General features: G+C 43.7%; 1 protein-coding gene across 3 annotated transcripts in view; it reads right to left on the minus strand.

Moving 5' to 3' along the window:
• Positions 1-17,492, minus strand: part of COQ8A (coenzyme Q8A) — a 330,849-nt gene that overhangs the window by 95,799 nt on the left and 217,558 nt on the right. For all 3 annotated transcript variants that reach the window (XM_085613033.1, XM_085613034.1, XM_085613035.1), the window contains one exon: positions 17,164-17,245. In XM_085613033.1, coding sequence (XP_085469159.1) covers positions 17,164-17,245 — 82 coding nt within the window. The remainder of the gene's footprint in view (positions 1-17,163; positions 17,246-17,492) is intronic.

Raw genomic sequence — 17,492 nt, forward strand, 5'->3', positions numbered from 1 at the left:
ACCTGCACGAACCGCGGCTGGTCAACGCCTGGTGCAGTCGCACTGCCCTAAAGCCACCCTGCTCACGGGTTCTGTGACCTCAGTGACAGAATCTCTGTCACTTTATGGTGTGCTGCTCAATAGGCCTGCCAGCAAGACTGGAGGTGAACTTCAGAATGAATTGTGGCGGACAGGCCTTCAAAGTTAACCCACACTTGCCACGGTTAGGGTCCACCTGCTGGTGCTAATACACCAGGGCTTTTGAGATCTTGTGGGGCCTTCTAAGGTTTAGCACCGGAATATGCTCCCTCTGGGGGAGTGGTCTGGTGGACTGGTCATGAAGGCTGAACCTGGTTCCCAGTTCCAAATTCAGCAGCTCTGACCATAGTGTCACATCCTCTCCCCCACTACCATACCGCCCCACTGAGAGGAACTTGCACTGCACGGACCCGCTGTAAACACCTGGATGTGACTCAATTCAAATTACGCACTAGACAAGAGCAATATGCTACCTACATTTATTTTTTAAAACATCCTATAAAAAGCAAACACTCATAGGGAATGCAAGATTAAGTAAAGAATGTGAAATGTAAGCAGGAACAACATGGTTATCTTTTTCCTTTTACACTCAGTCAGAAATTAGCGAGTGCCTTTGCTTGAAAAGTTAAGGCCATGACCGCAGGGCCAAGAAGGGACCCGTTTCAATTCCCATTGCTTATACCCTTACAAAACGTAAGCAGTATGGTTTAAAAAGACCACATTCGTGAACACACAGCCGCTGTACACATTTTGGTGCCAGATGTACGATGGAAAATTCCATGCGCAAACGGGTTTGCCAACCATTTGCGCATGAAATTTTCCCCTGGGCCATGTAATAACACTATTTTGCGCGTCGCAAATAATTTGCTTCTCACAAAATAGTGTTTTGTGACTCGCTATTAGGAAGGTGTGTTCCGTTCCTAATAGCGACCATGTATGAATGTTTTGCGACCGCAATTGCGGTTGCATAACACTCGCAATTTACCGCCCTCTTCAAGAGGGTGGTAATGCAATGGCAAAAGGGAAGGGGTCCCCAGGGGACACCGTCCCCCTTGCAAATGCAGGGGAAAATATTTTTTAGGGGCAGACAGAGTTCCCAGGGACCACTACCTGTCCTTAGGTCTCGCCTGACCCAGCGCATGCGCTGGTCTGGCGAGACTTATTGAGAGGGCTCCAAAAAGTGCTACCAGGCCAGCCTAGAGCTACAGTGCATGTGCGCGGGCGCCGCGCTTGAGCGCGATTACTTTCACTTTCGCGGCCGCACGGCCGATTTGAGTTTTGATCGCGATCACTTTCACGGCCACACGGCCTCTTGGCATAGCCAATAGGTCTCGCTTTAGGGACCTTATAAGTATTTAGTTATGCAACTGTTGCATGGCTAAACACTTATAAGGTCCCAAAGGCGAGACCTATTGGCTATGCCAATGCTTGTTTTAAATATGTACAGTTTTCCTTTATGGCAGCAGTCCCAGACATGGAGGTCTGCTGAGCCCAGCAGGCAACCATCCCTGTGAGGGCCAGCCATTCCCAATGGGTATGCAAACTGCGAGTGCCTCAGTAATATTTATTTTGCGACCCCATTGGGATTCACAATCAGTGTCTCAGACATTGCGAAATTGCGACTCGCTAATCGAGCGCAATTTGCGCGTGGCAATTTCAAATGGTCGCACATCTGGCCCTTTGTTTTCCAATTCACCCATCAAGCAGGTATTTCAGTACCTCCAGGAATAGTGCAATTTCCAGCCCAGGGAAAACAATGATGTTCAAAGAGTGATGAATAAAAAAAAAGTAGGGCTTCACTGGAAAACACTGTAAAGAGGCGCTAATGTGTTTAGGTGTGAATAAATCAATCTCGCCACCTTGCAACCACTCGGTCTTGCTTTAGTTAGTTATTTTTCATATTTTGAATGTTTTATTTCTCTCCAGCACGAGGCTGCACTTAGAAATTGAAAAATGTCACAAAAAGGCATTTCCAGTAAAAAAAAAAAAATATTTTTTGGATCCATTTCACAGGTGAGCAAATAAACGAAAGGAGGAAAGAGAAGGTAATCAGAATTTCTTGAAGTGTCGGTTTTCACTAAATGAGGAGGAACGAGAGAGGGAAGAGGGGGAAGCAAGAGGGGGGGGCTGTTGCCAGCAGCAGGAGAACTGGACACTGTCCTCGTCTTCTCCAGGCACGAAGAAAAAGACAGTCCTTTTCCTTATCTGCCCCTTCCGCCCGTCCCCAAAATCCGAGCTTTATCTATCGGCCTTAGCGATTTCTGCCGTCCGGGAGGCATGTTTGAAATAAGAAAGTAGGGGAACGGGCTCTATGAAATTAGAGAAGTAGGGGCACGCCGTGCCCTGCCGATCCTGCCCACTTCGACCATTGGTATACACACACACACACACGCAAGTTTTGCAACTGTGTGTGTATATCCATAGCAGGATCCCTCCACCATGAACTCCCCTTGCCCCTCTGTCTCACTCTGTCTCTGCTAGAGGCAGGCAGCTGTAAACAGATGGGGACGAGGCCACCGCCCTCAAAACTCGTGCCGCCACTTGGGGTGGACCAACCCGCTCCCCCTTGCTACGCCACAAGGTCAGAACGTTTGCTCATTTTTGCAGATAGATAGGAGATAATGTAGACCCCGCTCACCCCACAGCTATGTGTCTGCCATAGCAAAAATAAAATAACTAAACCTAACTTGGACCACTTACCTTCGGCCACAAGGGAGATGGCACCGCCAGAACACACAATAATCAGCCATGTGGAGGCCACGCTGGACTCATACTTCCAAATGTGACGCTATCTTGCAAACTATTCAGGCGAAACAATCTCCTTCAAGAGGATAACAGAAAGCTAGTAGACACGGTTGATGAGGCTGAATCCACGGTCACGGTGCTGAGACCCATGGTGAGTGAACTGCAGGACCAGATAAAGGGGAGCAGGGTGGAAATCACGACCCTCAAACTCCGTGGGAAGGATGATGAAGGGGTCCTCAAGGCGCAACATGAGGATTGTGGGGGTTGCCAGAGCGTAAGGAAGGCCCCAGCACAGACCCATTCGTTGAGACTATGGCGCTACCTGACTAAAAGTCAACATTTTTCTCAGTTGAGCAGGCCCATGGGGTACCTGGTCATCTTCCCCCTCCGGGGGCCACTTCATACCAGATAGTGGCCCATCTTTACAATTTCAGAGAACGAGATTGGTTGCTGCAAATATCTCGCACCAAAAGTTCTGGAGGATCAATGGATAAGAAGTGAACATATACCCAGACTAAACCACAGCGCTCCAGCGCCAATACGCTAATTACATTGAAATCACAAAGCACTCAAGGGCGCTGGTCATACAATACTCCCTGGTGTACCCAGCCAAACTGAGGGGTGACATTTTGGAAGAAGGTCTGTAAATGGGTTGGGTAGACCTATGGGACCACATTATGCATATGCACGAGAACTGTTCATCTGGGTGGCATCAGGGGTCTCACCGTGGATGGAGAGCACACAAATAGAGCTAGCCAGTAGATATGTGGTGATAGAGGGGCTCTTTGATGGCCAATTATTGCTAGCCACTTGTTCCCACTACTGCTTATCTGAGCTATACACCATGGGACTGCCCATCATTTGAGTGGCTGCACCAATGTTTTCACGGCACCGACTACTATGCTGGATGCCACTCCGGCAACAGGAATTGGTTGAGAAACTGCTTACAGATGAGATGCGTACGGCACTATTTCACATAGCACAGACAAGACACCATGTGTAGATGGGCTTCCTGCAGAGTTTTATGCTACGACCAAGTTGGCTGAAACGCTGCAACCAGTGTATTAAACGACCTTTGACCAGGCAGTACTACCCAGGTCAATGAGAGTAGCCCTGATTGTGATGCTCCAGAAGGAGGGGAGAGATCCATTGGATGACTGCTCCTACTGCCACCGTATCTTCTTAATCAAGACTATAAAATACTAAACCTTGCGTTGGTTCCTAAGAATGCATAGATTATTCACTATGATGGACATGTTGGGTTTAACGGGCGGGAGTGAAGTTCCGGTTTCCTTGGACATCGAGAAGGCCATTGACAGCACAGTTGGCCCTGAGTGGAACTGGTCCTGGAGCACATGGGCGTAGGCACCGTGTTCCAGAGGTGGGAGAGTTTGCAATACGTGAGGCCTTTGGCTAGAGTGACCATAGGACATGCTGCATCGTCTGAATTTCCTATAGCGCGTTACTCGGCAGGGATGTCCCTTGTCCTCAATGTTATTCGCTCTAGCAGAGAGTCCCAGAGTGCGGCATTCCGCAAGGCGGTGACCACCATTTGTGCCTTAAAGTGAACCTGGACTAAGTCATGTATTTTTTCCTCTTAGGAAGCAGTCATTCTATGTTGGGATAGTACTACAGGATACTAGACTGACGGGGGCATAGAATACGTTTAAATATCTTGAGGTCCAAGTACATCATGATAACAATGACTTGGTGGAGTTCAATCTAGACAGGATCCTTATGACTTTTAGACATTCTTAGCCATTCTGGTGTGCACTACCTTTGTCACCAGCGGGCTGTATAGCAATTGTCAAAAGGCCCATCCTACCACAGTTACAGTATATGTTCTCTGCTATCCCGCTTCTGTTGCCATGCACCTTGTTTCTGGACTTGCATAAAATGTCATCAGACTTGTTCGGGAGGGAGGGTTGGGGCACCCAACTATTAATGATCCTACGCTGTAGCACAACTGCAGTGGCCACTCCGCTGGCTACATGCCCCAGCCAACACAGACTGTATTGCACTGAAGCGAGAGATGGGGCATAGCAGGTTAGGGGAATGGCTCTTTACCAGTTAGCCCACTGAAATACAATTGCTCAGAATTTCTCCTGCTGTGAGAGCTACCGGGCATAAAAGCAACTCCGGCACGTTTGATATGCACCTTTGGGTAGCATCTGGCATCATGAAGGTAGGGAACTTGTATACACAAGGCAAAATGTACACATTTGCAGACCAATGGACACCTATGGGCTGGTACCGGATCTTTTTTCTGGCATATGGACCATTGGCTTATGCGCATGCGGACATTTGGGGCTAGGTGGAGCAGCAGCAAACATGATTTTGCACTGCCTACTATAGCACAGAGGAGGCCCCCGAGCTGTAGCAATCTTGTACGCTGCAATGCAAGTACAGCTAACGAGACTTTGTGACTATGTACGAGCCATGTGGGCCTAGTGCTTGCAGATTGATATGACGGACAAACAGTGGACAGATATCAAAAGATGCACCAAATTAGTTTAGCTGAACTCAAGTTTTAAGTTGCTGTAATTTAATTATTTGCACTAATCTTGCCTTTCTTCAAAGCACACTGGTCTTATATATTCCCAGACTTACTCTCCGTACGTCCTCAGTGTAATGTCCCAAGGAGTCCTTTTATCACATGTTATAGAAATACCTGGATATTTGAAAAGTTTGAGCTAGCGTGCTGGTCCAAGAGTCGGACCTGGTGGGCAAGCAACGGAGTCTTAATCCAGGCTTCTGCATATTAGGCAGAAAGAGAGAGAATAAAAAGAATACATTAAAAGTGCTGCAAGATTGACCTACAATTGACGATGAATAAATACCATATTGCAATGTTATTGTAAGCCCCCTGAACAAACCCCATCAGACATCGCTGTGGCTCGCAGACCTCCAGAAGTTGGCTGTAGCAAAACAGGCAGCCATACATTTAACGTGTCGAAGTTCTGGGGCACTGCAGTCCATTTCCCCATGGGATGCATACATCAAACTAGAGGCTCAACTGGAAAATAGGCCACCCTAATTGCCACAAGTGTGGAACGTGGCCTATTGAGAAGGAGGGTTCCCTTAAATCCCCTTGGGGTGGTGTCGCAGGGGAGGACGAGAAAGGCGGTGGACTTGTAAGTGGAGGGTTGTTAGGGGAGGTCGGGGGGAGCAGTAGACTAACTGACCTGGACAATCTTGTAAAATAACATTGATGGTTTATCTTAACGGGCAGTGAACTGGGGAGTAAGCACGACCAGCTGGGGTTGCCATATTAGGGTCCTGAGTTATGATATGCTAATCTGATAAGTGCACAAGGTCTACGGTTCTGTTCATTTCAGAATATAATCATTTACTGCCCCCCCTAACAAGATGTCGATGTTACAGAGGGAAGGGCACGGTTATATAACCTACTGCACACAAACACCAATTCCATGCTTTGATATGGGGAAAGAGATTACAATTCCCTAAGTTCCACTATTACAAACTTGTGGGTCTTTAAATAAAAACTGTTCTAGGAACAAAGTTGACCACCAAGGTACTGTAGGAGCTGGACAAATTAATTCACTAAGCAGTTTACACATGCGACCCAAGATGAAGCATTGCAGTGTCAATGCACTCTTTGGTGGCATTCATACCTGTGCACTAAAGAACAATCAGATATAAGCAAAAAAGGGCACTATACTGTGGACAAAAAGTGTAAACATGTAAATGGAAATCTTGTTACTCTAGACCCCTGCAATCCGGTGATATCGCCAAGCAACAGAGTAACGTCCAATTGCAGCCCAACTCCTCCCTAGAGAGATGGAAGGAAGGTGGATCAGCCAGTGATGGATATAAAAAACTAAAAGAAAGATATCTAGATTAAGCAACAAAGCTAACTGGGTGGATTCAATCATGCTATAAAGACACATTTAAATGAACATTCGCTACAAGGTAAAATTACACCACCAGGCCTTTAGAAATAAACAGGGATGTTTTTATTAGGAGCAAATCTCAAAGGGTGCTTTTGGCAACACCACCCTTTTGAGTTGAGTTGCTAATCCCTTGCGCTTTGCATGTGTAGATTCGCATCCCATCCTCCTTGTCAAACTGAAGCGACACCACCAGACCTCCGGAAGTAAATAGGGATGATTTTATCAACAGCAAAACTGAAGGACTGGGTCTCCAAAACCATAAACACACATTAAAATAAGAATAAGGCTGGTTTAACTATTGTCATAAATCAGGGGGGTGGGGTTGGATGGAAACTGGGAAAAGCCCTCAACCCCAAGATTGTGACAGGCTTCATCATTGGGATTCCCACTCCTAGACTTTTGACAATCAAGGTGGGCTTAAACCGCCGCATGGTGGGAGAGAGGGTTTATTTTTCTATATAAAATGTCACAAATAGAAGAACTTCTTCTAGAGCCAGAGAGAAAAATAAACTGCAAACCCAGAAAATTGAACAAAACTAAAGTGAGCAGGAGGGTATGGGGAGTTCCCACGCCCCTTTAAATGAAAAGCCTGAAATTAATGAGAAAACCTACTACTATAAGCAAGATAGTTCACCAGCCCTCAACTGATAAGTTGCGAGTAAAAGGATAGGTTAGTAAGTAGTATTATGATCCGTAAAGTAGGAACATTTCAGAAGAAATTTGATGTCTCCCCTTGACAGGAGATCCAATTCTGATTCGGAGGACCACATGGGAAAGTACACGGGTCAGAATCCCTTTCATGGGCTTGACAGTATGCTATGGAAAATTATGGTTATCAATCTGACCGTATTAGAGTGATGCATGTCTATTAGCAGATGCAAGACGGTGTAAAGACTAAATGATGTAGTGTGTGTTAACAGGCGTCTGGCCACATTGCTGCACATCCCCCAGCCACCAATAAAATCTAGTCTGGCAGAACCCATGCAGAAGTCACTCAATCACTCCACTCCAGGCAGTGGTTCATCTATTGACCCTCTCCTGCAAAAGGAAACACTTCATCCTGGTGGTGTTGGAGAGGCGGTAGTGAAGTGGGGGGAAAGCACTAGTAGGGATCAAAGATTTAAGAAGACTTCTTAGCAGAACATACTAAAGGACAACATCTCAAGATAACTTGACAACAGGCACATCTATATTAGTGGACAGCTATGCAAATGTACGACAAAAAACCTCACAAGCCTTCTCTAGAAAAAAGTCTTCTCTAGTCAACTCCTTGCACCATTATAGCTTAAATGGTGAGGATGTTGGGTCTAGTTAGGACATGCTCAACTCAGCACTTTCTTGTGGTAATCTTCTTAACGACTCCAACATGGTTCAAGGTTTAAGTAAACTCTGCTTTTAAAACAGAATGAACAAAAATCGCAGCACAGATCAGAACGGAAATGTTTGCCAGAATTTCGGTTCAAACATTCACTGTGACGACGGTGATAAAATCCTGAATATTATGTTAATATTTTTTTCAGGCTTGTTATAAACTCCCTAGAGTTACGGACTGAGATGAACATTCAAGTTTCAGAAAAAATCTAAAAACATCTGTTCAAATAATTTAGGCGGATCTTATTATATCTTACTATTTTTCTAGCTCCAGGACACCTTTGGGTAATTGCACGCTTAAGGAACTAACAACAGTATGAAAAAAACTAAATACATGTCTTTGCAGGCGCCAACAGACAGGCAACACCTACAGTGCATTTCAAGTGATACACTGAAGTTGAAACTGAGGACATGGTCTAAGATTACCATCTCTGAAAGAAAGCATGACAAACAATGACAGGTGTTATGGAAACAGGAGCTGGTCAGTGAACAGAGGAGAAACAAACAACTACAGCAGGTTGATGGGTTATCGGGTTGTCAGCTTGTCTAGGGAGGGCAGCGTACACACAGGAGGATGGAAACTCATCCTTGAAGGAGCCTGCTCCGGCTTGATTGAATTACACACGGCTCAATGAGATCGAAGAGCAGTGTTCAAGGACTGGAAAGACCACATTAAAGGACTGTGGCCATCCTCTGCATGTCTGTGATTGAATGCTCTGATGCCAAAGGGTTTCCTCAAACACAGAAGGCTGCAGTGACCTCACAACATGCTACTTCTGTTCCACAACCACAATGGATGGCAGCATTTAAGAAGCTATGGTTGCATCACCTTCCTGGGGCAGAGGCGACCATACACTGCAGACTCTTACAACTGGATAGGAAAGTGAAAATAATGTGTTCCAGCAAAATACCAAACAGTATTTGAAGAATGAGATTACAACCCGTGTGTACTTCTCTTAACACGGAAATCCTCTGACAAATCAAACATCAAGACATTTTGGAACTGCTGCAGCTCAGCTGCGCAGCACTATACCAAGAGCCTAAACATATTTATTCCCTATGTAATCTCTAGATAATGCTGGATTACCAGGTACTAGCCCGGAAGGACGAATCCATGGGCAAAATGGAGTTATACAAATATTGTCGGAAAAGAAAATGTACACAGCAATATTAATGTTCAAACAGTAAAAAAAAAAGGGACTCAAAATATGGCAAACAAAACATACAATGCCCAACACTAAAATGACTGCTGTAAACACCACACCTAGAGATTCATCAGTAATAACAAGACCCACGTCGATAAGACTGGCATTAAGCTTAACCTGAAATAGCAGATGTGACCGCTGGAGAAGACAGCAGTTCTTTAAAAGAGTGAGAACAATTTCCCAACAGTGATCAAAATGGCAAGTTTCTGGAAGTCTTCTGTAATGGAACGTCACGTATATTTCTACAAAAAAGTAACATTTTTGTGCAGAAGATTTAATTTTGTTTTATTCTTTAACTGCACTGGGGCAGGGGGTACACCCTTCCAGTGACCGCAGTTTCCCTTGCCATGCTTTAGCCTGCATAGCTCTTTTCACTTTAGCATCTTTTTATTACTTGGCGCAGAATCCTCGTTCCCTCTCTCCCCAACTCCTCTTTCTCTTCCTGCAGACTTCGCTTGAGTGATTTCTTTTTTTAGGTCTCACCTACTAGACAGCGCAAGCTCTCTTGGTGAGAAGATCTATTGTACGCTTATAGTGGGGTTAGAGTCCACCCATATCTTACCATTTGTCCAACCACAGATGTTTTTTCAAGCTCTTAGGTGAATACTTAAATTTAAGTAGGGGGAAAATACAACTACGTTTCGTTGCATTTTGGCAAATAATTTTCTAAAAAACCTGATCAGTAACTAAACTGTATTAATATCGACGAAGGCACTTTATGATGCACTGGGAAATTTATGTTACAACCCTAACCTGAATCGACTTTGGGACATACAGCTCCAGAGATTAGAGGTGGTGGACAAGTCTCAGATGGGCACACAAAGAGGGAGAAACTATTTTAGAGGCCCTCTGGGACAGCTAGACTCTGCTCAGTCATTTGTAGGCAAGAGCCAGCATTGGTGGCAGAAGAGACATAGTAACAGAAAGCAGGCAGGCGGTAACTGGGCACTGTACCAAGAAGATGTGGTACAGTTATAGAAAACAGAGCACTAAGAACTATGATGAAAGCTATTTGTTGCTCCACTCCAGTGACTTTCCAACTGAATTTATTTTCAGACTGGAGTTTTGCAGTGCTATCTGGAGTGATCTGGAGATGGGATGGCGATTCCTCAAGAGGTCGAAGCTATTCGATATTAGTCCACACCAACTCAAAACTAATGAGGTTCCAAAATGCATCTGTTTTGTCATCAGTTTCAAAAAAGATAGACTCTGCTTCAAGATTAAAAATAAATTTAAAAGATTGTTAAAAAAAATAAAAATAAATAGAAAATAAAAAAAGGGAGAGGGGGAGGGGCGAGTAAAACTAGACCGGGAGAGGGAGGAGAGGAAAAGCCAAATATCCACAAAAAGAGAATGTTGTATTAAAGTTACAGAAAACATAATTGCCTATTTATTACGTTGGAAAAGAGCATGACTCGTGCCACATGTACGTGGCACAAAAATGCAGTCTGCTTGAGAAACAAAAATCAAGGACATATCACAGCTCTGCAAGTTTTTTTTTTTTAAAGTTGCTTTTCCTGCTCACTGGGTTAAAGTGCTTATTGAACGATCTGTGGTTAACCAATTTAAATGCCAGTAGGGCCAACTACAACTATACGCACCCCATGGTTAATTAAATGAGTATAGTTGAATTTAGCAACATCTCCAGTAAACAGTGCTGTTGAAAGTACAAGACTAAAGCAACAGCAGGTCCTCCTCAAGAAGAATGTTAGGATTCAACAATTAACAATGGGCCTTTTTGGTACAGGATAGCTCACCAGCGCAGTGTGCATCCCTACTCATGGTGCTCTTCCTTTTGTGTTTAGAGAAATATTGTGCTCCTGGTACTATTAAAGATCTTACCTAGTTCCATTTGTGCATGTGTTCTGCAGGTGTCACCATCTCGAGCTCAGCCACCAACAGCAGGACCCATGGGTGTTAGGGGTCCACTAAACCCAACGCATGGCTGTATATTACTATTTAACCAGCAGACAAGGGGCCACTTCCCTGCTTGCATCAGGGCCCATGGAATCCTTGCTACACCACTGTCCACCAACAAAACCATGCACTGGTGCCAGCAGTAGAGCTGGTTGCTTCCACAGGATGGGGAGCAGAGGAGCAACAGAGGTAGGAAAACAGTTGAACACAGGGATACTGTTTATCTGTGTGCATTGTTTACAACTAGAACAAGCAATTCAGCAAAGAAGAAACTGAATGTTAAAATTCTGCTTCTAGGCTTTTGAAGACGTGTGAATGGAAACAACTGAACAAATGACAAATTTTGCTCTGAATTGTTGGTACTACCAACATATTTTTAGTAGACCATCTTCCAACGTAGAGGAGACCATTTTTCCATCAGACCTAAAGCAGCAACAACAGGCATTCATCTTCTTCCATTCAAAGTGTGCACCGTTTGTATTAACTTATCTTTCCCATAAATTAATGAGTAGCCAGAGAACAGTCTTTATCTCAGCAATTCACACTGGGTGTGCCTGGATACATGGGTGCTGGGAATGCAAACTTTCAAACAGAGAGAGCAGTTTCCTCAATTGAAATGTGCCGGGAAGTCCTCACAAGTACACATCTGGATAACCACACTTCTACTGATATGCCAAATAGTAGACAGGCTCACTTTTTTAGTTACAGTACTTGCTTAATCAAAAACTCCACCCTTTTCCACGGTTAAAAAGGTTACTCGAGGCAAGTGTTGATGCAAGATTTTTTTAATAAACAGAAGTGATATTGCATAATATAGGAACAGCAGCAAAACAAGTGATCTAAACCCAAGGCGCCGCCATGTCACTACAGCACTCGACCACACAAGAATGTAGCTCCACCACAAAATGAAATATTGTTAGAGCAAAGATACATACTTTAAAATCCTTTAGGCACAGGATTACCTATAAACAAGGATGGTAATTCTTCAACCTGTCTGCTAGCAGGACTCAAGTGAATGGTTTTCATATTATATAAAACTGGGAGGCGCTACGAGATATTTTAGGTGACATTTTCACTTCTTTGCTTTAGGGCTTTTGTCATGAGTAAAAACACAAAAGAAGTGGCACGCCCTGGACTTTCCAAATTTCTAGATAGTAGGCAGGGCTTCCCAATGTCAGTACAAAGCTGTGAATGCAATGGATGTGTTGCCATCATTTCACCCCAGTGAGATCACAACATTGTCGAGGTGCCGTAATGAAACCCCTCCTTGCCTGTGACTGAAAATGGAGTGGGTGTGGCATCTAAATATTTATAATTAATGGTATGTTAAAAATGCTTTACATTTGTCATTGTGGCACTTTGGCAAATTTTAAAGTGGGGAAAAGCTAGTGACTCAGATTCATTGGATGATGTGTACCTTCCCTAATATTGAATGTAGTAGCTTCCAGAGTGTTATTTTGTGGCACTTAAGGTGTGTTGTCCACAATATGGGTTGTGGCAATCCACCCTGTGTAGCTCCTGCGGGTGGGTCTGTTACCCAGCACGCGACTTGTGTTCTCCTGGGCTCATGCAGTATTACCCACTGTGGGTAATATTGTGCATAGCAATGGAAGTCCCTGGAATATGGCAACATCGTGGCTGCCTTTAAAGTAAGTGCAAGGATTGTGAAATGTCGAACCTCATTGAGCTGATATTACAAAGAGGTCGCGGACTACGATATTTGAGCTTGTGTTTAACAAAGAGTTTGGCCGGCATGTTCACACCATGTCTCTGCCAGCAAAATATACTAATGTTTCGTCAAAAGCCATACCAAGCCAATAACCAGTCAGAATCAAGAAAAAGCAAGCAGAGAGATTTCTGAAACTGTAGCTGAAAGTTCATAGAATGCAGAGCATGAGGTCTTGTGTGCAGAGACCGCCCTGGAGCGAGCCAAGAGAAATGTTGCTCTTCTACTTAGAAAACACTTTCCAACGTTGGTTCAGCGAGGACCCGTGTCTGTTCCTCATGGCCATCATTGTGCAACGAATTATCCGAGTGGGGTCTAGGTCTTCCTTAGGAATGCCTTACACTTTAAGCAAGCATTAAGCAAGCCTGAGAGCTGGCCGGGCTGGTTTCAAAGCAAGCAGCGAGGCGTCAGAAGTCCCCAACCATATTCTTAAACATCCGGGGAGACCAAAAACACCAACCAGTGGGAACATACACTATACCAAATTATTTAGAATAGCAGGTTACAGCCACCCTGCCAGAATGCCTAAAGCCAAGTATTGAGAATTGCACGAGTACCTTTTAAGGGGTATACAAGAGATAGTTGCCCAGCACAGACAATTCTCGCCAAAATGCACTTGCTGTACAAGAAATCAAGTGAATGGGGTTTCCCTGATGAAAAAGTCTGAGAGATTAAAGGGAACTTATTGGAGAACTACAAAAGATTAAATGGGAAACACTATTATAACTGGATATACAGTACATGAAAGCTAGCTCGATTTTATCTGGTATCCCAGTGTAACTGACAATCAGCTTATTGAGAACTGTGGAATTCTAAAACTATTTAATTCCTTGTGAAAGAAAATAGTGCATCAAGCTTGAAGCAAAACATTTGAAATGCATAGAATACCTTGGGATTGAGTTAATGATTGACTTTTTAGATGAAAAGTTGTAAGGAAATGGCACTTTAAGCATCTTGTTTTGTTTACTCGTGATAAATGCAGGTATCTGAAGGACTCAAATACCTCTGATTAATGCCGAAAACAGTTACACATAATATGTGGTGCTGCACACGCTAGCAGTCAGATATTCCATCACTCTTTGGACTATTCTTAATTGTACATTACATTTTTCCGTTCTGTTGAAAGGTCCAGAAGACATGTTACCCTGCAAGTCCAAGATCAAAGTAAATCAATCCAGGACGACAAAGACCCAGCTTAGAGTGGGGAGAGCTTGTGTGCAGTTCACTGCCTTGTGCTAAGGCATGGGAGCCTCCCCCAAAGAATATTTTGCAAAATGAAGAATCAAAAGTAAGAACAGTAGAAAGCTGAGAACTACAAACTAACAGCTAAATTGGAGGAAAATAGCAGCAGCCACCTGTCTCCATCACAAGAGAGCCACTTCCTGGAAAGCCATACATCACTCAAAAATCCATTTCGCCTTTCTATGATAGATGCCAATGAAGCGAATGAGCAGGGCTAGCAACAGACAGACGATCACAGGAGCTTGTAAGAACCTCCACCATAATAACATAACAAATTACTGTCAAGATGCTGCAGGACTACTGGTCAAAAAGAAGTCGTAGAAAAAGGGATCTCAATGGCTCATGCCATGACACTATGAACAACTGGAATGCACATCGCGGTATCGTGACAAAGCCATGACAATAAGTCGGACTGTGGTGTCGATATAATTAACCCCTTCAGTGCCCCGCCCTTTCCCCGCCCTGTGCCGGGCGTTGCATTAGCGGGCGGGGTTCATGACGAGATAGTCTCGTCATGGGCACAGCGCAACCGTGCTCCATGACGAGACTATCTCGTCATGGGCACTGAAGAGGTCAAGATCAGAATGGCAGAGTTAAGCACAGGATGTAAATGGAATCCTAGAAGGGAAATTCACAACCTTAATGCGCACTCCGGCACAGACAATGGTCTAATGTCGAACAGACTCTGTATTCACTTACTGGAGCTGCAGGTAAACCTACAGTAAGATCTTCTTACCTCGTGGCCTCAGAATGGCAAATGACATAATGGATGATAATCCAGAGAAGCTCCTCCTTCATCCATCTCCTCCCTCCCTTATCCCACAGTCATAAATCCCTGCAGTGAACCAGGGCTGGAAGGAAATGCACAGGACCTCTCTCAGGTTCACTTGGACCTGAACAGTCTACTTGATCATCAACTGGGACATAGAGGTCTTTGTTATAGCCTGTATTACATAAACGCCTGACACCTCGAAGAATGACAGAACCCTGCTGAAGGGTGAAGAGTGGTTCCACCCCTAGCTGGTCAAGGAGCACATTCAGGAGCTGCCTGTAGGTGGATGGTGATGGGGAGCATTGTTTGCCTTTCACACAAAGGAGGTCAGGCATGACTGCAATGTGAAGATTTCTCAGAGCAAGTCATAAAGGCACACAGGAGAAACATCACAGTACAGTGACTGACTAAAGGACCATGCACACAAAACTCTAGATAAAATCATGAACTAAGCTTTAAGTACAAGTCCTGAGACTGAGATCAAGTTTCAAGGGGTTGCCGAGATCATATAGAGGGAAAACATGGGTCTTTGAAGTGAAAAGGTGTGTGGGAGTCCCAGGTCATACGACAAAAGGCTCAGACCCCAATGGGCAAATAAAGTAACAAAGAGGGAAGTACCTCGCTATCTTGGAGCAAGAGCGCCACCACAGTGCACCTCAGGGGAACTGGACTATGTTTCAAAGAGTGCCCTGGGTAGAAAGCTGTATGTGCTGAACGACCCCTTCAGGATTTGTGGTGCTAGCGAGCTACTGTATTTAGAAGGGTACTCATTATCACAATACATTAAAAATCTAAGCTTTACCTACTATAGTAAAGGGTCTGAAGCAGCAAAAAGCACCTGGGTCAAAACTAATACCAGCAGTGGGAACCACTGTTGTACTATTTTGGAAAATAGATAAATACAGTGCCCTAAAAGGCTGAGGATATTACCCATCCTCGAGACATCAACTGGATGTGTACTAAAGTAAGATGTAAGGCATAGTCAGTCCGAGACACTCTAAAATTCATGAAGACATTGACCAAATGGAATTGTTAGACAGGGCGACGGTCTCATGTGAATAGAGGTGGTGGACGGGCCTGCCGGGAGGGAGGGGTAGTCGAGAGTGGGTGGAACAAGAGAAGAGTGTCTTTTTATTTAAGAAAGATGGAAAAATATGAATTAAAAGGTCTTTAAACTAGAAATCTGAAAAGACTGCAAATGACATATGCGACCCAACACATACACACCCAGCGAAGCCTAGCATTAGCCCCCATAAACCCTAAAGAAACATCAGCATTAGGAGTGAAGTGCAACAACACGGGGCAGTTACTTTTAAGTGTTCCTTTTCTTTAAGACTAAAGGTCACAATGAGAATTAACCAATCCAAATAGCTTTATTCAACTTTTGTCATAAAAGCACTTAACAATCAGCATTAACAACACAAACCAGGTTACATTTTGCTTTAAATGGTATAGAATACTGAGGAGTACAAAGACTACCGCACATGGCCAGGTTGAACAGAGGGAATTGGTCAAAGGCTCAGCGTGTGACTTAGGTTAAAAAAGAAGCCTGTGGTGAATTCAAAACTATTTTGTGCAGGGCCAAATTGATCCCTGTTCTGCAGTAGGAACTGGAAGCAGGGGGTTTGGGCGTGTCAGTAAGTAGCTGCAATGAACAAACCATCTTTTCATATCTTAGGAAGTCTCCAGATAAAAACATACTGGAAGATCAAATGATACATTCACTCCCTCAGCACTTAGTCCAACTCGATTTATGGCCATTACATTTTTTGTCTCAAGCAGAGTTAATTCCACGGGATTTAAAAAAAGAGAATTTCAGATGGGAGATCTTTCACATCAAATGAGTTGGCTTTATTTCTCGGATTTATAAGCTAGGATCTAACAATAACAGATTCCAAAACAGATTTAGAAAATGTAAGGTAGGAAGAGTTTGAGGTCTTTATTTAGCATAAACGTGTGATAATACCAGAATTATTCAGGAATGCCATGTAGGAAAAGTGAAAAGAGACGCCAGATATTCTCAACAGAATGCTTAGTAGCTGTGTGGCAAGAAACCAATTATGCATTGTAAAATAAGTATTTAATTCTTTTAGAAAACAGATAATCTGCACAATTGTTTATGGTTACACCAGTAGCACAAAGGAAAACTTTTATTTCTTAAATATTTTCATGACGTCATCAGGATCAAACTGCATTCAAGAAACGATGAAAAATCATGACAACATCAAAAAGCATGGTCTACAGCTCGCGTACCTTCTGGAAGAGCATTGCTCATACTCAGAACTGCCAGAAGATTGTTCACATCACTATGGATGCTCTGAGCAACTCCAGGGTACTGTGCAAAAACAAATGAAAAATTAGAGAATGGCAGGAGATAGAAGAGGCCACGGTATTAAAACATTTAAAATCTTTACCAATTTTGAATATCAATCTACATGACACAAAGATACATGTTTAAAGATTTTAAAAGCAATGCTTTCTCGCTCTCACCTAACAAATTCTTTGTATGGAGCCCTTACCGGACCTAAGTTAATGGCCTACAAATTAATTCATGTATATTACTCTTAAATTAAATGAGTATA

The sequence above is a fragment of the Triturus cristatus genome, chromosome 6 (genome assembly GCF_964204655.1).
Source record: "Triturus cristatus chromosome 6, aTriCri1.1, whole genome shotgun sequence".
NCBI classification, from domain to species: Eukaryota; Metazoa; Chordata; class Amphibia; order Caudata; family Salamandridae; genus Triturus; species Triturus cristatus.